The 23,149-nt window shown below is 39.1% G+C and overlaps 3 protein-coding genes across 5 annotated transcripts in view; 2 read left to right on the forward strand and 1 right to left on the reverse strand.

The window, feature by feature from the left end:
• LOC146455122 (double zinc ribbon and ankyrin repeat-containing protein 1-like) overlaps positions 1-23,149 on the reverse strand; it is a 69,346-nt gene that overhangs the window by 40,520 nt on the left and 5,677 nt on the right. The gene's annotated exons all lie outside the window — the stretch shown is intronic.
• LOC146455127 (protein PALS2-like) lies at positions 167-17,218 on the forward strand. Of its 2 annotated transcripts, none has more exons than XM_085094791.1 (17): positions 167-300; positions 3,277-3,395; positions 3,512-3,580; positions 4,228-4,311; positions 4,971-5,123; positions 6,006-6,081; positions 7,153-7,235; positions 7,486-7,554; positions 7,716-7,847; positions 8,380-8,441; positions 9,748-9,791; positions 10,598-10,651; positions 10,767-10,847; positions 11,651-11,731; positions 13,003-13,205; positions 14,201-14,329; positions 15,653-17,218. In XM_085094791.1, the coding sequence occupies exons 1-17, from the start codon at positions 258-260 to the stop codon at positions 15,827-15,829; spliced, it is 1,659 nt and encodes a 552-aa protein (XP_084950917.1). In that variant the 5' UTR covers positions 167-257; the 3' UTR covers positions 15,830-17,218. The 2 variants fall into 2 exon arrangements, with proteins under 2 accessions (XP_084950917.1, XP_084950918.1); XM_085094792.1 differs by having other exon boundaries at positions 170-300; positions 3,280-3,395.
• On the forward strand, positions 19,606-22,659 carry LOC146455128 (uncharacterized). Its single transcript, XM_085094731.1, has 3 exons — positions 19,606-20,528; positions 21,200-21,290; positions 21,987-22,659. The coding sequence occupies exons 1-3, from the start codon at positions 20,225-20,227 to the stop codon at positions 22,261-22,263; spliced, it is 672 nt and encodes a 223-aa protein (XP_084950857.1). The 5' UTR covers positions 19,606-20,224; the 3' UTR covers positions 22,264-22,659.

Consider the following 23,149-nt stretch of genomic DNA (forward strand, 5'->3'; position numbering starts at 1 on the left):
CATATTTTCGAAAAAAGATTTCAAAACTGTAATTAAATCCAAATTGATTCAACATTCTTGAACAAGTATTACAACACTGAAACTTGAAAATGGAGTACTCTCTCTAGACCCCTTGCCATGGTTTGTTTATTCTGTGAGCACGTGATTAATTTCTGCTCGGTTGATTGGCATGTGCTTGTTCCATACCGAACTGGAAGCGTCCATTTGTTCGCCTCTTCCAAAGTTCTTCGAAAAGTTCGGCGCGAAGTCTGCGGAAAATGGTGGTGCTTTCTGAATCAGAGCAGGAGCAAAACTCTGAGGGTAATGAAGAATCGTTTTAGCTTGTAGCCTTTCAAATATTTTAATCGCTATTTAGTTGAGTGGAAGATTCAATATGGGTAGTGTCCTTAGATCGATTAGGTCTGTTGTACTTTTTTGCTATTCCATAAAACAGATTCTGTTATCACCGATTTAGCTTCTTTCAGTCCAGTTTATTTAGCTGTCGTTCCAAAAATTTGCAGTTTTCGTTTTAGACCAAATGATCAGCGAAAATCTTGTTTCCGGACATGCAATTTTTTAAATTTAATTCACAATGCAAAGTTGTTTATTTCATCGTTATTGAAATCATTTGATTCCCGCGGTTTCTATTTCCATGCGATCGAGCTCAAACTGCGGACACCTGCGAGAAGGCTTTCTTCGTAGGAAATTTTCACCCCGTAAAACATGGTGAAGCCATTATTGTGTCAACGGAGAACTCTAAATAGTGCAGTCATGTTAGCTCTCATCACATGCATGTAGTGGTTAGGTTCATTTCGAACGGGGATCGGTCGAGTTCCGGACAGGTCGACAGGAAATTGCGCCCGAGTCTATGTTTAGTAGATTCTGATCGGCAAACAGTGTGGCTGGCCTTTATTGATAAAATCCAGAAGATGTTGTTTTGATTTTTTGTTACCGATGGACGTTGTCTGTAGAATTGACCACGCGATCAGCGTATGATTTTAAAATATGCAAGGCAATTTAATAAGATTGTATAATTGACCTCAGTCAATTCAATTTACTTGTAAATTATACAGGAAACTACCGACTTAATTTCATGTTTACATTTTTGTATCTTTTGGGTTCCTTCCAGTATTTCCGAATACAAGTGCTTTGACTACACCTTATAAATCTAAAGTTCAAAACGGAGGGGTTTCATCCGGTTTGTAATGGAAGGCCAATAACTTCAACATTTGACCCTTGGCATGCTAAATTAATTGAGGAATTCATTACAAATCTCTACAGGAAAATTGTAGATCCTACAAAATATTAATTTTTAAGCAATTGAATGCTAGCTAAACTTTCACAGTTCTGTTATCAATAGTGTGCTTTAGCAATGGGTTGCATTTTAAACTTTGCCAACAAAAAACTCCAAAAAAATTGAAAACTGCAACCGGAAAAGATTTTTTTTTAGTCAAACTGAGTGGGGTCGCACTTCTGGGAGGTAACTGTCAAAATTCTTGGCCCACAAGCTGCTCAACATATTCTTTTGATGGGTCACGAATCCGTAAGACTGCTTTGGCTCCTCAAGTTGAAGAGAGGGCGATGAAGATTAATTCTGCGAATTGCTCACCTGGCCTTCACTCGGTGCCTCTCTATTACTATAAATATGGTTGCCACTTAGCACCCAAGGGTATAAAAATAGCGAGAATTCGGCACTGAAAAAAGCAGTCTTTCTTTGTCCACGACACGACAAAGAAAGAGTGCAAACTGAAGCAGATCCTGTGCTTTTGTCAACTTTATCACGAATGTTCTGTTTCGTGTTTCAAGTGTTAACAGTTACCGCTGTGATCTCTATTGTTCACCTCGATTTTTGGAAAATCTGCCTGTCCCACCCAAGCACTACAGAGTCTTAGATGTTTTTGCCAAATATTTTCAAAAATTGTGCAAACTGGAATAGTTAGGGTCGCAATAGAAAAAGTACATGTTGTGTAAACAGCTAAAATGACATTCAGAAAAATGATTGACTCAGATGACAGCTGTTAGGTGATGTCAGAGTCAGCAAAGGCAGTTCACTGCTCAATTTGACCATCAAAATTATGTTTTATAGCATATAAAACAAAGATTTAGTTATAGTAATATTGTAGAATCAACATTTTGTGACATTGTAGTTTCTACAACCTTGGAAGGTTTGAAATCTGTTGAGCATGAAAGATTCTATCTCAAGACGGTTTGTAAACATTTGCAATTTCTAATAAATCTTCCCCATGTGTAAACGTCTGCAGAATTCTGATCCGTGTTGGAACTCTTCTTCCGAAGAAGGTTTTAAAATGCTGCACTCCACAGCAACAAAATTTCAAACTAAACTCTATATCTCTGTCCAAAAGTATTCGTCTTATTCCTCTGACTTGTGGTCTGAGCCACCTGTTACTGAACTAAAGTTGTATTAGACTGCCAATTTTAAGGAAAGGACACAGTGCAAAACACATAGGGGTCATGGGCAAAAGGTGACCTGGCATGCATTTCTCAAACTCCCAAAACGATTTAGGATCTGAAGAACCATTTTTCATGCACAAACTTTATTACCAAAAATACAGTTTTTGATAATTTTAAAAGCAAAAACAGTTTTTAAGAAACACACACTGAGTTAGTTTTGTACGAAAAACAATTGGCAATCTGCAGAAAATGGACAAGAAAATTACTTTTCGAACCCGAAAGTTGTTCAGAAGCTTTGAGAGACGCATGCCTGTGGATTTTAAAAGTGAGACCCCTTAATAGTATCATACTGACGACAGTTTTGAGCCTTTGATAAGTGGCTTTTAACCCTAAGCCCTAACAGTGATTGTCATCACTGTTTCCTTGTAATATCAATGCTTATTTAACCCCTGCGGTCATGAAAATTAAGGATATGATCACCCAAGGTGAATTGTCTTGATTTTTTAATAACTAAGTACTTTATAAGAAAAGTATGGGGACAAGATAGGAGAATTTGTTCTGTGATGTTAGGGGTTAAAGGGTTAATAGGGTTTGACTGAAATTCTGTTTTTGTTGGCTGCCATTACATGCAGTCTCGCTCCCTGCTGTAATCCTCTCAAAATGTTTTGTAGTAATTAGCAACATAGCATAACAGTAGTAGAAGACAGAAAGATTAAAGTCCAATTGAGTTTTGGGGAAAACTAGCGTGAATTTAATACATGGCATTGAACCATTGTCAGTAGGCAACAAAATAGCTTGGCTGCCTAAACATTTTTGAGAAGACTTCTCTTGGTATTGTATTGTAGCTTATTAGTAAGCATTGTTATTGTTTGATGTTTTTTGTAGCAGTTAAGACTGTGCTTAAGTCACTTGACGATCCACGCACAGCTGGCCTGATTCTTGAAGAGCAAGCGAATGCCTTGAAAAGTATTCTCGGGGATGCTTCAGTTCTGAAACTTGTCAGGGTAAGGCATTGAAAAAAATTATTTGCAAAAAAATTAAATTTTCTTTCTTGTTGATGTTCTTAATATTTTTAATAAATAGTTATTTAGATACATTTGTATGATTGTTTCCACACCAGGCCCATGACAAACTTGAAGAAGGTCGCAAACAAGTTGAGACTCCAGACACTGCTCAACTAGCAAGAGAGGTAAAACCTCCATGGGGGTTGTATTTAGTTAAGCTGAAAAAAAAGCAGGGCGTAAATTTCACTTTGCGTTAAAGGAGCACTGTAGCAGAGATTTTGCGGTATTTTGGTGAAAACTGCTCAAATATTGGACAAAGAACCTTTTCTTAGAGCATCAGGTCAAGGGATTTAGAAAAATGAAAGCCTAGCTAAAACATTTCATTAACAGACTTAATGAATCGCTGCATAATTGAAGGGTGCCTGGAAAAATGCCTAAGTGACTTCTGATAAACTGCTAGAATCTCCTTCCAAATTTTCTTGTTTTCACTTGTGAAATGAAAGGAGAATTTGACCTTATATCAAAAGTTACTTAGGGCCTTATTCCGCGCACCCCACAGTGTATGTGTGCTTTTGTCCTTGAAACCCAACTTGCTCCAGATAAGCTTTGTTCAGTCATACAGGCTGGATATCCATTGATTTTTAATTACCCTGAAGACTTCAATATTCTGTAGACTTTTTCCTAAAAACCGAAGCTGATGAAACAAGGAAATACACGTAAGCTGAGCATCAACTCCTTGTTCATTTGAATTGCTCAAGTTAAGGGTAATTAAAGATACATATGCATGTAGCTAATACATTTGTGTAATGATGTTTTGGTTGGATGTTTTCAGGTCACCACTGAACTTGAACCACAAGTTGCAAGCGACGATAGTGCCGCAGAGCTGTCAGGCCTGCTGCAGGATCCGCATTTTGTGGTATGAGAATATCTGACTTGAATAATATTCTTAAAATAAATTAATAATAATAATAATAAAAAAAACCCAGTTTTCTGGTGTCATAATCATGTAAGTGGCAGTTGAAGGGTACTAGAGCAGAAAAATATGTGCTTCCATTCAGTTTATTATTGAAAACTGGATCATTGTATAATGCAGGTCCAAGTATCTGATTGGCTTAGTGGTCATAGTATATGAGCTATTATATAATAAGCTGAATTCTACACGCATTTTGATTGGTCCTTACTTATAATCTATTGGAGGACAGATGCATAGATGATGTCACCATTAATAACTTTAATTTGCTTCTTTATTATATAAAACAAATAGATTCCATGTTGCCGTGCGTCTGTTCAGTAATAGATCACAGAAATCATCAAAATGTGGTAAGAACATCAGTGACACACTTGGCTGCGCCTCGTGTGCCACTGTGGTCTATTACTGAGCAGACGCACGGCAACATAGAATCTTTTTGTAAATTATACCATGCCCGAGAAATAGAGACCAATGAATTGTCTTCTGGTTGTTCTTGCAAAGCGAAATCAACAAGATCCAGCAATATTTCTGGCTATCTATCATCTCGTATCCAATGTGCGCTCAGTGAATATTTGTTAAGTATCCTGTTTTTTTTTATTCATTAGTCTTTGTTAGAGGTTCACGATGCCGTTGCATTCAAGACGTATGCTTCACCTCCTGCGTCTCCCCTTCTTCCTGACGACCCTGGAACACTGAATGGATTTGGTGGCCAACCAATCAGGATGGTTGGTCTTCATAAACAACCCAACAAACCACTGGTCAGTGCACATGCCAACAATAATTTATTAATCCTTTAACACCTAATATCAATAAGGGTTTTTGTTATTAGTATTTTATTAGGAGGGACCAAATTTAGTTTAGCATAGACCACATGATAGATTTGCTCTTGCCCTTTTGTATACGGTGTAAAAATGGCCGGGATGAAGTGTTTAATAGGCAAGTACAGCTGTAATGGTCCTTGTGCCCCTGCTCTAACAAAAACCCTGATCAAAGAACAAATTCTCTATGTTAAGTCATATAAGTAATGTTTACTTGGACCACTGTAATTGGCTTACCGCTGTTGTGGTATCCCTGTCTAATTATCATTTATTATACTTATTCCTTTATTTTTCTGTATCATGTAGTAGACGAAGCTAGTAAAATAAAATAAAAATAAAATAAAATCTTGTTCCCATACTTTTCTTATAAAAGTGCTGACAGAGGAGAAGTTATTAAAATATCAAGAAAATTCACCTTGGGTGATTATATCCTAAGGGGTTGAATAAGCATTGATATTATAAGGAGAAATTTTGATGCTGATCACTGTTAGGGCTGAACAAACAATGACATCATGTTAACATGCCTGGAGGGTTATCTCTGAGCGTTACTGTAGCTCTAGGCACCCTACGTCCCCACTGCAGCGGTGTTTCACGTCTTAATGGCTTTTCTGAGAGTGGTCATTAATTTTGTGAACATTTTTAGTTTTTTCCCTGTAAACCTGAGGAAAAAGAAGTTCCAAAGCTTTAAATTTAATCTAACATAAAATTTAAGTCCCTCTGAAAATTTGCCCACCATGAAAAAGCCACTGGTGCTAAAAGTTATGGAAAAATTATGTAATTTGTTTTTGATGTTTAATTCTATAAATCCTTTTGTTCAAATAGGGGATGACTTTGGCTGTCGAAAATGGGGAGCTAGTTGTCGCCAGAATCATTCATGGGGGGATGATTGACAGACAAGGTATGCTGTCACATTTCTGTATTGTATGGTTTCAGAAAATATCCATACCCCCACCATGGAGGGAATTGGAAATTCCAGAGGGGTGGGGTGAGAGGGGTCAATGGCCCAGGAAATTTCAGAGGGGAGGAGGGGTGAATGGTTAGATTAGTTTCTAGAGTGTCAACTTTGCATTCAAGTCGGACATAATTGTTCAAAAATGTAACTTATCAACTTTGTACATCTTTTTTGATGATATTACTTTGTGTTCATTTTTCAACTATTTTTAAAGAAACTCTTCTCTGAAAAGCCTTTGTTAGTGAAGTAGTCCAAATTGAGACAAGAAATCTATGAATTTTATTGACAGATGAATTTATTGTCTCCTGGGTAGTCTGAAACATTGTGTTGAGTGACTCAATTACATGTATTCTAAAACTGTTATTTGTGAAGCTTTCTGGCGTAGAAAAATGTTATTCACTGGCAAAAGTTGAATTTGTTTCAATCTTGGAAAATAGAAAAATTTTGAATTGCTAAAAAGTAAAAGCCCCAAATTTACATTTTTTTATTCGTTTGTTACCTTTGCATGCTGTGTAAAGTTACAGGCAAAGGTCAATCTTGGAACTGGTTTGTCAGCACTGACCCATGTTAAAACTTATATCGTCCAAAGTCTTCTGACAAAGTCCAAAACTATTTAACTAAATTCCAATGCCACACTTCAAGAAAACAAAGCCAATTTGACATTCTTTTAATGTGTTATTGATCTCATACATTGTCTCTGGATTCAAGTTACAATGAAAGGTGAATTTGTCTCCATGCGCTGTTACGCATTATTAATTGATATAAAAGTAGAGCTTATCTTATGCCTTTTAACCTATAAGCAGACAATCGTCATTAATTTTGGACTACGTACACTACTGTCCACAATAAAAGCTGCGAGTCATCCCACAAATATTGCAGGCAATGACCTAGTGTACCTCACTCGTGACTGCTGGTGATAAATTTTGCCATGGCTATTGCATAAAATCACCTAACTTTTGTAGCTATACTTAAACAACTCATGACAAAAGTAATTCTTGTTTGGTTGATTTTGACTAGGTCTTCTTCATGTTGGAGACAAAATAAAAGAAGTAAATGGAAGAGATATGAGTGGAAATCCTAAAGAACTTCAAGACTTATTGGTAACACATTTAACAGTCATTTCACCTCCCTTTTTCAAGCCCTAGTTTGAGTTATATTCATTGGCGAGATACACTGCTGTTTTATAGCAGCTTTTTAACCAAAAATAACAGTAGTCTTTAGTTAGCAACTTATTGCTTCAGGGTTCATATTGGGGAGCCACTCACATGTGCCTTCGTAACTTCTAACACAAGTCTTTTTTTTTTTGGAAGAAGTGAGATCAACACAGTCATTTTGCACTCCTTTTTTCAGCGTGAATCCACCGGCAAAATCTTCCTGAAAGTTGTGCCTAGTAATCTGGAAGCACCTTCCCTGAGCCAGGTAAATAAATAAAAGTGTTTTTTGTTGTAGTGTACCCAGCAAACATACATCTACTTTACATTGACTGTTGCGTGACAGCACAACTTCTGTGGTTTGTATAATTATTTTTCTTTTATATCTTACACTTGTTAACAAGCACAATGTATTTATTTTCTGTTCAGGTGTTTTTGCGTGCTCACTTTGATTATGACCCGTCAAAAGACACCATGATACCGTGTCAAGATGCTGGCCTCCCTTTCAAGAACGGAGATGTGCTGCAAATTGTTGAACAAGATGATCCTAACTGGTGGCAGGTAGACAGTCAGTTTTTTATGGCTCCTGTAACACCAGGCAGAATAATTAGTTGCACTTCTTTCCACACACACTGTGAGAATTAATCAACTCGCTACAGCTGCATACTGCTGTCACTACATAGGATGTATTGTATTTACAATGCTGAGAAAGATGTATTTTCTCAAAAACATAAGTGTAATTTGTCTTCCCATGGAGTACCAAATGGCTCTCTTCTGACAGACTTGATTCTAAGGAGTCTGTGTATATTTCCAGGTTGAGTGAGTGTTGGGTTTTGTGGAGGGAGAAAAACCAGAGAACCCGGGAAAAACCCTTGGAGCAAGGGAAGAGAACCGACAACAAACTCAACCCAAATATGACATCAGCACTGGGAATTGAACCCTGGCCACATTGGTGGGAGGCGAGTGCTCTCACCACTGCACCGTCCCTGCTCCCAAGTCAGTGACACAGACAAACTAAAAAAATTCTGTTATCTGCAAATTTTATCGATTGATTGATTTGCTTGTTTACTTACTGTATTCATGTATATTTCAGGCCAAGAGGACTGATGGTTCAAATGAAGCTGGAATAATTCCAAGTCAAATTTGTGAAGAAAGGTAAATTTTCTAAACTTTAAATGGTTGGTCATTTTCACACTGCGACTCAGACAATGGATGGAAAACCTTTAAGCTGAACCATGTTACCATCTGAGACAGACAAGTCCTCTTAGTGAAAGACATCATTCTGGTTTTGTTCATTGATTGGTCCATATTGTCTATCATGAAATCAGGCGATTTTCACAACCAAAATAATTTCCTTCTCATTTTCACTTAGATGTCTTTTATTTTGTTTTTGTTTAGTCACCCACACAAACAGAGCATATAAAACAGGTTGAACAAAAATTGTTGTTAAAGGGGAAGTATCACGAAAATTTGCTGTCATTTCAAAACCCAAAAATGTTTGACTGTCAGCAGAAACAACGAAATTATTGTCAAGTTTGTTAAAAATTATCACCCCAGTACAATAAAACTGTCGATTAGTGCCTCTGGCCAGAGACAGGGTAGGCCGGTTTGGATTGAAACTTGAAAAATATTAGGCTAATGTTTTTCAAGTTCTTGCATTTTTGTTTCCAAAATGCGCTAGAACAGATCACGAGTTGTTTCTTTCAAGAATTCAGTTGATTTCGTTCCTCTCGTCATTCTAGAATTATTTGGCAGGTGATTGAAGGTCTTATTTCATCATTTTTAACAAAAGATATCAAAAACCCCATGATACTTCCCCTTTAATTACATATCAGTAAATGTGACAACGAAGCCCAATGAAGCTACAAGCTAATATATGAATACAGTCTTTATGCCCCTCTTGCTGTTTCATCTTTCTTCTCCTTCTCTTCTCTTTTGTGTTCTGTGTGTTGGATGTGAGTGTTTCCTCAAAAGTATCCGTGAAGGCCATCTATCACCGCTCCCCTCCAGGCTGATCTGTCTTTGGCAAGAGTTTACCAAGAGTTTGTATCGATGTTTGTGGATTTCAGGTTGCGTTTCCAGATGTCTTTGAATCGCAGTTGCGAGTTGTCACAAGTCAGCTTTCAGAGAGATATCCATCTTAGTTAGATGACTTGTTCATCCAAAAAGTTGTCTGCCCCTGTTGTCCCTGTTGTGTCTGTGAAAACTGATATTATTGAAATGTGTGAAGTTTGGTGATCAATTCCTGTATTCTCATGACCTGTGTCATTGAATAAATAGTTATAGTGAAAGGAGAATTTACATGCTAGTCACTTGAGTCTTAAAGGGTAAACTATTAGTAATTATTTATTTTGACCTGGAGCTGTTCATGGCCAGTAAAGCAATAATTTTGGCCAGTTTATGAAACTAACAAATGGACCGCTACATTGACTTGATATATTATATTTGCTTTGTTTTGTAGGAGAAGATCATTTGTCAAAAAAGAGCGACCTAGGAGTGGACTTTGTAAGTTGTTATTAAGTGTATGGAAAAGTGAACCAAACGAGCGCCAAACGAGAACATTTAAGGAAAATACTGCGCTTAAAATATTGTCTCAGGACTGTGTTTCCAGATAGTTTTATGGCCTTTTAAAGGCAAATTTGTGAAAGCTATAAAATACAATTCCGTCTGTTCGAGTGCTTTAGCTGAAACTTTAAGTTGCAGAAAGTTTTAGGGAGCGAAATTTTATTCTCTGGGTTTTCGAGCTGTTGTTGGCTTTACGAAAATGCTAACTGACTGTTTTAAGTCATATTGTTCCCGTCAAAAATGAAAGGAATTAGTTTTCCAGTGGTTGCGAAAGTTTGAACTGACATGTTGCCAAAGGAAACTTTTCTTCACAGCAAAATCCGAATTTCTGCGGCGATTAATACCTTCTGAACAAAATAATATCCAACGAAACGAACCATTGGGTGCTCCTGAAAGTAGCTAAGCTAATGAATAGGTGGTTTGCATTGCTGCCATGTTGGTGGACAAAACAAAAGAAAATTTGCTCACATTGTTTGCATAAAAATGGCAGTTAACTCTCAGAGGAGAAAAATCTTATTGTTCCTGTCCACCAACTTGGCCGCCATAACGTCACATGCAAACCATTAATAGGGATGTCTTTATTTTTGGACATAAAGTTCTATTCTTTCCCTTATTTTATGCCTGTATACCAAAACTTGATTTCATAGAGCAAGTCTTGGCTCTGTTGGAGACGCTACTCCAGTGTAATGAACAGAATGTAATATTTGTTGTTGAAATGAGAAATTGTATAATTTATAATTTTGCAGTCTGTGGTGGAAAAAAGAAGCAAAAGGTTATGTACAAGTCAGCAAAAAATGCTGGTAAGTTAGGAGTGAATTATTATTTAACACTATAAACCTGTGATTGAAATTTTTATCTAGCCTCTTAGAAGATTACTGAAATTTCATTTATTCTTTCATTTTCTTATCCAAAAAGATTTTGACAGACACGAAATGACAGTTTATGAAGAGGTTGCGAAGATGCCACCTTTTCGCCGCAAGACTCTAGTCCTTGTTGGTAAGATATTGCTTAAATTTAATTAATAATACTGAGAGACTAGACTGCGAACAGTCTCTTTCTTGCTCGAAAATCCACGGGAAAGAACGAAAGCACGATATTCGCACCTCGAATATCGGGCTCTCTTCGCGGATTTTCGAACAAAGAGGGCCCTGATGATGCCGTTGATCCGCGAAAGCTTGGATTTTAGTTTTTACTTTTAAACCGCAGTTTAAGGCCTCAATAGAACAGTTTTATATATTCTAAAGAGGGACTGCTCACAGCCTTCTGAGAGACCAATGCAGTTATGAACACACTTAAACAGCGGCGAAAAGAAAACCTGAAAAAAATGAGGCTTTAAAGGGATTCGAACCCATGACCTCTGCGATGCTCTACCAACTGAGCTATCAAGCCAAGTGGGAGCTGGTTACTTTGTGAATTTTTGTTATACCCAGATATGTGAAGGAGATGTAAGTGCAATATCTGAAATTCACATTAGTTTTTAAACTGCGGATGAAAGAATTAAGAAATGAGAGATCATCGCAGTTAAAAATCCAAACTATGGTAAGATGATTAAAAATACAAATAAACAAATAAAATCATTATTCGACACACATTTTGGTGGTTTAACTACGATGTAGTTACGTAGTACATCCGTAGGTGATATGCATAAAGTATAATTTTCGTGATTTTCCGCCAAATTCTCAGGTTAAACTTGGAATCAAGCGACAAATTATATTATTTTCATGGTTTACATCCTGCTTGTATCAAGGTTTTAATATTTAACATTTAACGCATTTAACATTTGCGTTTGAACTCTGTAGGTGCCCAGGGTGTGGGAAGAAGAACCTTGAAGAACAGGATGATCCTGTCTGACCGGTCCAGATTTGCTACCACCATTCCGCGTGAGTACCCAAGGCGCCATCGAACTCCACTTGTCTTTGCCCCGTTTTTTTTGCGACATTAGGGAGCTTAAGCAACAACGACGGCGACGCGACGGCAACGACAACGCCGCAAAACAATAGGTTTAATGGGCAAAAACAATCGCTCTGCACATGCGTTTTACATTTTGGTACATTTCTTTGCCGTCCTCTTTAAAACAACAACGTGAAATGACCACATTTAAGGTTTTGTGGAGAACGCGAACGCACGACGGTAAATTTTTCATTTTCTTTCTTAACTTTTATGCCACTCCTACCAATTTGGTTCCTGGATAGTTCGCCATTTTTGTAAAAGTTGAGCGAGTTGAAATAATAGCGAAGTAGCACAAATGAAATAAAGATATATTTTCAGGTCACGTTTTCGTTGCCGTTGCCGTCGTCGTTGCTTAATCCTGAGAACGAGGTTTCTTCTGGGCTTGTTTTCACAAATCACAAAAACATTATTTGCGTCTTCTTTTGGAACAATTCTGACTATTCCTATTCTGGTTCTGGAACAACAAAGTACACAGAATACCAGTTGCCAAAAGAACCCAATTCCGCCTATTCCCATTAAACTGAAAACGTTTCCAAAAGAACGCAATTCCTCTTATTGTGGGTCAATTTATTCTGCTATTGAATACTATTCTTTTCATGCCGAAAACAGAGTAGGTCCCCAAAGAGGAGAGAGTCTGCTCGCACTCCTCTCCCCTCCCCCACTTCTCCGTTTTTTTTCGCCGTCGTCCCAATCCGCACGGTCAAACAGTGGAGAGCGCACAAAACCACACGGAAACGCTATCTACGCAAGTTAGATGTGCAGTTGCATAAACTCATTAATGGCTTCTAACTTTCCTTTCATAATAGTTATAGTTTTCAAAATTTTATACTCGACATACTGTGTATCGCTAAAGTTAGTTCCTTCAAGTCGAAACATAAAATCTCGCCAAAAAATAGACAGTCTTAGGATAGTTGTTGGATGTGAGTGTTTCCTCAAAAGTATCAAGGCCATCTATCACCACTCCCTTCCAAGCTGATCTGTCTTTGGCAAGATTTTCCCAAGAGTTTGTATCCATGTTCATGGATTTCAGGTCGCGTTTACATTTATCTTTGAATCGCAGTTGCGATCTGTCATAAGTCAGCTTTCAGCGAGATATCCATCTTCGATGACTTGTTCATCCACAAAGTTGAATTGTCTGTCCATTGTCCCTGTTGTGTGTGTGAAAACAGATAGTTACTGATAAGAACGTTTTTTTTTGCAGACACAAGCCGAGAGCCGCGTGAAGGAGAAGAGGACGGCAAAGGTTATCACTTTACAAGCCGAGAAGAAATGGATCAAGACATCCGAGCAGGAAAGTACCTTGAAAATGGCGACTTCGAGGGAAATCTATATGGAACCAAAGTGGATAGCATCCGCGACATCATGCGATCAGGAAAGATGTGCATTCTGGATGTCAATCCAACGGTGAGTTTGTGTTCCCCTTGTAACGAGCTTCTTTGAAGTGACCAGAAAATCCCCATTCTAAAAGCACTGCTGAAATCTTAGGTCCCATCCGCAGTAATCTCGCAGCAAATGTTTTCCACCCATACTTTTGCTTTCGTACCGCTTTTATCTTTTACGCTAATCCGGAGAAATATGGGAACGACGCACTCAGAAACGCTAAAACGCATTGGAGCATGCGCGCCTTACCGATGTGACTGTTTGTCCAAAAGCCCCGTTTTAGCCGTGCGCACTCATCCAGTTAGTGGGCGATTTCAAATTTATCCACTCCGGATAGGCTTAGCTTTTTCAAATAAATCCGGATTAGTGTGGATTGAAGGCCAAACCGAAGGAAACATGTGCGTTTGCAAAATTTATTCAGATTAAAGGGGACGGGACCTAAGTGCTTTTCCATGTTATTGGAATGAATTGCAAATTCTCGTGAAATTGACGTTTGTCAAGTGCGCGGGCTAAATAAATTAACAGGACCGGGTTTTTCGAAAGCCGATTAACGCTAATCTACGATTAAAAGTTAAGGTTACCGTATACCTTTAGAGGTGTCTCGCGTCCAAACGATGTAGCGCGTCCGGTTTGAACTGTAGATACCTACCTTATATCGAGAAATCTGTTTTCCAAATACCTTGAAGTTGGTTAAAAAAAAAAAAAAATAATAATCAGCTGCGCCTTGTTTTTTCAACCCATATTGAGAAATCGAATGAAACACTCTTCCTCGTGTTTGATACATTACTTCTCAATTTTCTATGTCGTAAAACGAAACCCAAAGTAATAATTCTAACCAATCACAACAGACTTTGTTTCTCATTGGTTGAGAAAATGGCGCGAGTTTTGTAAACCAATCACAGAGCGAAGTAAATCGAAAACCGAGGTGAGTGTCGGAAGAAGATAGACGGTCTGGATTCCCTCTTGCTTGAGAAATAATTAACTTGTATTCAATCCTGGTTTGTTTGGTTTGTTTACAGGCGTTGAAGATCCTCAAGACGCCAGAATTTATGCCGTACATTATATTTATCGCCGCACCGCCATTAGAGACTCTGAGAGAGAACCACAAAAAGGCCACATCTGACGGCACCCTCACCAAGAAACAAACGGTAAGTAGACAACTCAACTGTAGTAATTGTAAAGCCCTACTGGGGTAAAGATTTGATTTACCGTCGGGGACACTGGTGTTATTTTGAGCTTGAAGGAGGCGTTTGTTTTTCTGGTTCATTGAACAAAATCTCAGTGAACCTAATTTAATGGCCTTAGCTCCCTCGAGTCTCCTGTAGTTCAGTGGTAGAACATCCGAACTAGTAATCGGAAGGTCTTAGGTTCGATTCTTACAGGCTCGACTCTTGTTGTTTTCTTTTCCGAATGTGCCTGTATCACTGACAGTAAAAAAAATACATATATCAAAATATTAATGAACAGAGAAAGGAAAGTTCCTTGGAAATGCATGACACTTGAAAATGTTTTCGGATTTGATTGATATAAAAATAATTATCAAAAAGTGTCAAAAATGGTTTGTAAGAAACACAGACGTTTCGGGTATATAACCCTTCTTCAGTGTGGAGAAAACCGTTGAAATACGCTACTGGAAACACGCGCGCATATGAATAGTAGCGTGCGCATGCATTGAAAGTTACAATTCAAACATAGTTAGAATTGATGTTAAGTCCATCCGGCTGAACAGTTCCAAGTTGGAAAATCAACCTCATTTCACGCTGCTTTCGCTGGAGGTTTGTCCCATTGCATAACTGCATACCCCGCACCCGGATATCTATAATACTGTGATCCGTGGAGTTGAAATGTTGGGCCACAGGAAACCCAGGAGTGTTGTTACGGATGCTACGTAGGTGCTCGCTAAAACGGCTCCTAAGGGTCCGCCCGGTTTCACCAATGTAAAGAATGGTAGGGCATCAGTTACAGGATATGTAGTACACAAGATTACTGGACTGGCAGGTGAAATGGCCACGGACAGAAAAAGAGTAGCGAGGGCCTCGTATCTCGGTGTCTTGGCTGATGTACTGTATCAAAGTATTAGCCTGCAATGCACACGTTTCGGGCGGCGCGCGTGCGAGAGTCAGAATCTCGGTTAGTCGTTAGGTAGTAGTTGGATTTTCAACATGGCGGCTACTAATGCCCACCCCGTTGGTCGCACTTTCTACTCTCCCCAATCTTCCTCTGCTTTTAACATCAGTCCACGATGGCGGCTAAAGCGCTCAACCAAAACAATACGCGTGCATTGCAGGCTATTAAAATCTGAGCAGGAACCAGGAACTGTTATGTTACAGTAGAAATACGATGAGGATTCACTGAGACCTTTATCAGGACTCGAGTCTCAAGCACCGCGCGACGTCGCCCGTTTGCTCAGTAGTGATTTATAAGTGAGGGTTTTGACAGAATCCACCAACAGTTGATGTTTTGTTTTCCAGGACGAAGAACTACAAAGGACAGTAGAGGAATCCGAGAAGCTTTACAACACTTACTCGCAGTATTTCGATTGTGTCATAAAGAACGAGAACACTGAGGACGCCTTGGCAGAGCTCAAGCATCGCGTTGACGGGCTCAGCTCTGAGCCGCAATGGGTACCGGTCAGCTGGGTCTACTAATACCCATAATGCCTATCCATTTCGTACTAGAAATTGAAAACTGAAAAGCCTTTATATTTTTAACCGCTAGTTTTTGCTGTTCTGAGCGATTCTGTTGCGTTCTCTTCGAAATCCTTAGAGTGCGTGAGAATGCATTAACTAAATTTTCATATTGGGGAAAAACTAAAGCAGGTATGTCAGGAGGAGAGTTCAGCTTCAGATCAGCTTCTTCGTCAGTTTTCATTGAGGTTTCATGTCCAAGTTTTGAATCTTAAAAGACTTTTCTACGTTAGATATTTCCCATCGGTCTATTTGAAAGCATCACGTTACTTACTGTCCAAAGTGTAAGTTGAACGAATTTTACTTAATACCTACAGCAACGGAATCACAGAATCACTTTAAACAGCCATTTATTGCGTTGTTTTTATCAGTTGGATGCTATTTCTCTTATAGCCCATCTCCATTTCTTGCCACATAGATTTCTGAATCTGTCATTATTTAAAATCGAAAAATACGCATAATTATTTTCTCTTTTTAACATTTTTTTATTATTATGTCTGGACATATTCTGTTGTGGCACAACTCTCTTTCACGGTCGTACTCTATAACTTGAGACCGTATGTGACAGCGCTTATTATTCTGACAAGTTCACATGGTAACCGTCCGATCATGTCTTCGTGAGTGCTCGTGTCATTTTCTGATTGGTCAATAGGAATCGGAAAGTTCGGGGGATTCGTCGGCAGTCGCTACATATGCACTTGCTGCCGAAAGTGAATTATACGCCGACGAACTGACTTTAAGCAAGTAAGCTCTTGTTCTCAAGAAATAGTTTTTATTTTACAGTTCCAAATAAGTATATGAATGAATGGAGCGAGATTTTCAATGCTTGCCCCGCGATTGACATCGGTAAAGTTTTATCACGTACACCTATGTCACCAATTGCACGTTTTCCCGCACTTAACACCTGAAGGATATTTTTCCCCGCTTGCATGACACCGGCAACATCTTTTTCCGCGCGTTACCGCGGTAAGGACTGCTATTGTAAGTACCTAAGCATACAAGAAAACCGGCATACTCTACCATACCGTAATATGCTAGTTCGTCGTAGCGATAGTCAAGGTTAAATTCCGAAAACAACAAAAAAAAGATGTTATTAATCTTGCAAGATTTTAAAAGCTAGTAGTTTGTAGTGGTGTAGAATTTTTAGTAGTATGTATGAAGACTGTAACAAATGAAGGAATTGAGACATTCTGGTCACTCAACTTGACTCTAACTTATGTGATATTTTTTCCTGTGATTTATCGCAATTTTTAGAAAATAATTTGGTAACTATTTTATCTTGACACAAAGTACCAGTCAAAGGTGGTCGGAATAAAACATTAATAAAAATCCTTTGAAGTACGCTTTAAATTCATGGCTGTCGTTAACTGTGTGAATCTGAAAACCAGTGAGCACTTTTTTTTTATTAAACTCTGAAATGAGCTTTTCGATACAAATAATAATTCATGAAGTAAAAACAAAGGAAAGCACTACCATGAAGGAGGTTTGGAAGTGTGGTCACAGTGTCTACTAATACAGAGCTATTTTTGCGCGGTTTGTGACTATGCGAGAAAAGCAGATCTTAGCAAGGGCTATTGGAATCCAAAAAGAAAATTTGGGGTAACCACGCATTTTGTAGATATAATTAAGCAACATTAATTCAAAAAACCAGTGTATGGAGTTTTATTCTATATTGAAGCTTTATTATCTCTGAAAAATGCATGGTTACCCCAATTTTCTTTTTGGATACCAAGAGCACTTGCTAAGTTCTTCTTTCTCCGCATCGTTTTAAACCACGCAAAAAGTAGGCACCAACCATAGGAAACCCGAGTATCTCAAGATGCGCAGAACGTATGCGCAGTAACAAAAGTAATCACCGTCCTTAATTTATATTAAACTTTTGTGAACTTTTGCTTTCAGTTTCCACACGAATTATTAATGGTTGGAGATATCAAACACTGGCGAAAGAGTGTTTCATTCTATTACGAAACACCTGGAAACTCGGCTGCACCTCGTTTTTTTGACTCACATAATGTGATGAAACACTCTTGCTCGTGTTTGATTTTATTGATCTTTCCGTAGAAAACCGCAGGATATTGTCTCCTAAGATCCTTTGCCGTCTTTGTGATCGCACGTTAGAACTTGTACCGCATTAGCTAATATTCTCCGACCGATTTTGGCTATTGTCTGCTCACAGAATTTACGGATATTTGATCCTTGAATCGTAACACTGTTAGGACAATGAACAAACTGATTTCAAGATCTTACGTGAATGCTATGAAGTTAACTTGACTGATAATTTATGACGCGCTCTTCATAAAAACTTGATCCGCGCAAAGTTATGTACGTGTATATTGCGCAGAGAATTTTAATATTTTTTTTCTTATACATACATTCGTTTTGCTACGTTACTAAGCAGGGGCACCCAACGACAGTTTTCTCTCCAATCCTTTGGAACACAATTTTAGGCTATGTGGAGTGCTTTTAAAGCGCTGTAGGTTCATTTCAGGCCGCGCTATAATATTTTTATCTGTTCGGTCATTCTAGGGGAACTTGAGTCTTCGAAATTTCTAGGGTATTTTTGTCCATTTCCCGAAAATCTTATCAAACCTTAGGTCTTATTTCCTTTCCGAAAATCTTAGCTGACCTTTCTACGGTACCTGAAACCACATTTTTATCAATCCGAAAACACAAGGCCTTAAATTTCCCATATCACGAACGTTCGGGGTGATAATTCCCTTTAGAAAATTGTAGAGGATTGAGGGCCTTCCGAACAGATAATTTACCGAAACGATCCGTTGGGTGCCCCTGACTCAGTGAGTAGGTCATTTGTACTTTTTGTAAAGCTTTGTTACTTTCTATAGCATTTACAATGTTATCACTTTTTTGCCAGGAGCCATAATTCCTGACTATGGCTCCTGTTTTTTTAGCGTTCCAATCTTTTAAAATTGTACATGTACGTGCTAATTTTTGTAGATAAGCTTTCTTGAAGAGAGCCCGAAAAGTTCCTCTCTTTTATAGACAAAGAGCAGTGCCTTATTTTTCTTAAGGGCGATTTACACGGTACGACTTTGTCGCATGCGACAAGCTTACCACATGCCTACGACTACAACTCGCTTACGACTGTCGTGTACGTCACAAAAAAAATGTTTTAAAATCCTACGATAATCGCAGGTATAGGCAATGTTGAGTGACGATAGTTGTGTGCGATATTTTGCATGACGCGAGCAGCGCGCGCTCCAGAAATCGCATGCGACAGTCGTAAACAAAAGTTTTACCGTCTAAATCGGCCTTTAGAAATCATAAAGCGAGCGAAACGACCGCGCGCGCGCGAAAATTGCCTCTCGCGAGGAGACTCGACGCGCGCAGGGAATCGAAAATATATTTTTCGCTATATTTTTATTGCAAAATGTTCTCAAAGAAACTGGTTATTAGAATTTCTTAAAAAAGCAAAATTTGAAATTTCACTACGCTTTGGCACGGTAAGAGGGTGAAAAAGGCACCCCGGGCCCCTTCGGGCGGACATTCTGTCGGCTATTTACCAAGGTCCAGAGCCTTCCCTTCCCACACCCGATACACACCCCGACCCCAGTCGAAGTCACCACCACCATCATGTGTCATGTGTCAATCAATAAATCTCTTTGTGAGATTACAACAATTACTGTAACGGCCTCCGACGACGTAGCTCAGAGCGCAGGCTAATTGCTTCATGAGAGCCTCTTTTGCAGCCTTTTCACACTTCAGAGTATTAGAATGCCCTTACTGAGTAATCATTCGCCAATACTTTTAATAATCAAGTGCGTGGCGAATTTACTTCGATTGTTATATCCAAGCTGTTGTTTACCTTTCTGGACAGTTAATTAACCCTAACGTCAATTGCTGGAGATTAGAAGACTTCAAAACACATTTCCTATCTAAGTGCTTTGGAAAACAAGGGCATACCTTTGAGATCATACCCTAATTTCAACAGCATATTGATTGCCGGCAACATATCAGAGCCTCCAGCATTGAGATCTTCTTCTCTTGTCTTAGAACCGGCGAAGATCCAAAGAACCGGCGGTGCACGGCGGCTCCTCCACTATACAACAGAACTATTTGAAACCTACTGGGGATTATAATGGTTTTTCCATAAGTTGGAATAATATTGCTGAACAAGAGAGAAAACAAGGTCCGTTTTGTCTGGACTTCTCAGCTGCAGAACAACAAGAAGTTAAGACTCGCTGTTTTAATCGAGTTAGCGAAGCAGAGAGCTCCTGTGACCGTACGGGCGCTGTGCAAGGTTAGAGAACAAAGACGCTAGACGGTCTTCGTTTTAGAAACACCCACGCTAGACAGCTCAATTACGAAAAATTGTTGTTATCGCCTGATGTTTTGATCATGACGGAACAAGAACGAGAGAAGCACGGCCCCCAACGTCAAACGACCACCACGCAAGGCGAAACAAGGCCTACAGCGACAAGTGGGTTATCTGTTACAGAACAACCAACCCCGGAGTCGACAGCTACCGCGCACCAAGTTACCAGTGAATTGAAGAGTGAACAAAAGCTGACTGCAAAGGAAACCAGCGAGTCTTCATTTTATAACACTAGAAAGGCTATAACGAGTGCTTCTGGGATAAGTTCTTCTACCACAACACATCAACCAACTTCTCAAGGATTATCTACTCCACCTGGTAATCAAGGTATGGTGATATCAACTCTTTCAGTCCCAATGGAGGAAATTTTTCAAATTTGTTTTTCAATACTGAAAATCAATCAGCACTATATTTCATTGCGGTGATCACATGTTAGAACTTTTCTATGCAGACCGAAGAAAGAGAGAACTATGCGTAGCAGGAGTAATCGGGGAGGGTGGGGGGAAGAGCGAGAAAAAGTGAGAGAAAAAAGGGGATAATGGGGAGAGTCCCCGGTTTCTTCCTTTAATTTCCCCCCTCCCCCTTTTCGATTACGCCTGCTAAGCAGGCTAAGAAAGAACGTGCTTATACAGCAGTATAATCAGCGACTAGTATCACAGTACGGTGCCGCTCAGTTGCTTTATTACCTTCATTTGAATGATCACTGGATTATGATTTCATCCACAGACTCAGAAGTTACAACCACCTTGCACAGCCTCTAGGAAATAGAAGGGGTTACTTTTTTCATCATTATGAAAGTTGCAGGTGACCTATCGCAAAAGAAAACGCTTAGCTTTAGTTTTTCTTCTCAATGTAATCCGAATCTTAAACGCGGGTAATATCTTTCCGATCAGATATTCCACCGGCGACCGATTGGGTGCCCCGAGGGGACGTATACTAAGACCCACGATGTTTTGAGAGTTGTCTTTCATCAAAGTTAATTCCTGTCTTCCTTGCAGTTTTGTCAAATGAGCTGTTGGCTGGAGGAATCGCCGGGGGATCGACAGCTTTCATTCTGATTGGTTTACTCCTCTTAGCGGTGTACAAACGGTAAGCGTTTCCTTCTCACACCCGCTTCATGAACTGAAAATTAATTATTCGTTGCAATTACGGTATCAACATTGTGAGCTATCTGCCGTCTCACAGTTACAAGCAGGGGTTTACTCCCGAATTCGGAACTGGTTAAAATTGTCCATTTTTCTCTTTAAAATTTTTGTAAAACGAACAGCACTACCGGGAGATATTTTATAATGATTTTTAGAATGTTTTGAAAGAAGAAAGAAAGGGAGGTTAAGAATTTATGGGAACTGAAGTGAAAATTTAAGATGGTGGAAAATTAAAATTTGAAGGCAATAATTGACAGGCGAATACCAGACAGTCCACTACCAACCGAAGGTGCTCTATAATGTATTGGTAAAACTGTCTGGAAGAGTTCAATTTTTTTTATTTTAATTTTTTAAACTTCCTTCAACCACACTATATTCCAAATTTCAACCGTAACGCTCCCTTACCCTTAAGCCCTTACAGTGATCAGCATCAAATTTCTCCTTGTAATATCACTTCTTATTCAACCACTGAGGTCATGAGAATTAAGGATATGATCACCCATTGTGGATTTTCTTGATATTTTAATAACTTCTCGCCAGTACCTTTATAAGAGAAGTATGGGGTCAAGATAGGAGAATTTGTTCTTTGATATTAGGGATTAAAGGGTTAACTCGATTCTTAATTCTGTTTCCTTTGCAGTCGTAAAACACGAGGCCTGGTGCTCGCCCATAGCAACACACAAACCGCCTTTGATAACCTAGGATTCACTGGAGGTCGAAAAATCTCGGAGTACATGGATCTATCGGAGCTGGAGCTTGTTAGAGTTAGAGTCGCTAATAGCGTAAAACGCAAAATATCGGCCATCACCAAAGAAGACCTGAAGACACGGAGGGTGTCCTGTGGTCGGTTGGACCTGGTTGAGGTCCCTGCTAATAGTAATATTGACAGTGATGTATTGTTAACATCTTGGGTGTAAGGCTCTGGGCTCATGGATGTTCTGTTCTAGTGTGTGTTAGCATTCAGTCCATACAGACGTTCGTGATATGTAAACTTAAAAAACAGTGTACTGTTACATGTAAGTAAAAATACATAAAAAAAAAAACTTATTTGTGATGTCACAGTTCTGTATAGGCTAAAGTTCAGTTGTTGAGAACCAAAGCTCGCACTCGCGCAGACATCGCAGTTGCATATTCCCACGAAATGAGAGCCACGAGGAGTTGGTCGAGCATAATCAGGGTCCAGTTTACTTTCCTGACTCGTACGCATATCGTATGGTGTGAAACTCGTACATTATCAAGAAATGGCAGGTCAATCCTTAGGCCACGAGTACACGGATGCATTTTTATCAAAACAAAACGTTCTACGTCCACGTGACCACTTCAGATATTTTTTTTACCTTTCCACAGAAAACGACGTGCATACGAAAACGATCAGGCCAGCCATACAAGCATTCATTCCAAAAACCTGTACCACTCCATCACGTGGACGGAATTAACCTCAAAGAAAATAATTAGTTGGCATCTTTCTGCTACCTCGCCCCTCCCCTTAGGAAGGACTGATTCCGGTGAAAATGCATCCTTGTTGGTTTGGTTGAGTGGGGTGGGGTGGGGTGGGGCGGGATCATGAAATACAGCAGCGTCCTCACCTCCAACTATTACAGGGTTGCCACTTATCACGAAAATAAAATTCAAAGACTTTTCACTGACCACTAACCATTTTTCAAGGTCCATAGAAGACAAATTCTCTACAAATAAAGCCAGCGATAAAGCCACAAAAATCAATTCCTTTGTAAACGTTTTTTGAAACAACATTACCTTTGCTAACGAGGAAACCCTTTCCCAAACCTGACCAGTTGCTTGCAA

This window comes from Pavona decussata, unplaced genomic scaffold, assembly GCF_977016875.1.
Source record: "Pavona decussata unplaced genomic scaffold, jaPavDecu1.1 SCAFFOLD_286, whole genome shotgun sequence".
Lineage (NCBI taxonomy): Eukaryota > Metazoa > Cnidaria > Anthozoa > Scleractinia > Agariciidae > Pavona > Pavona decussata.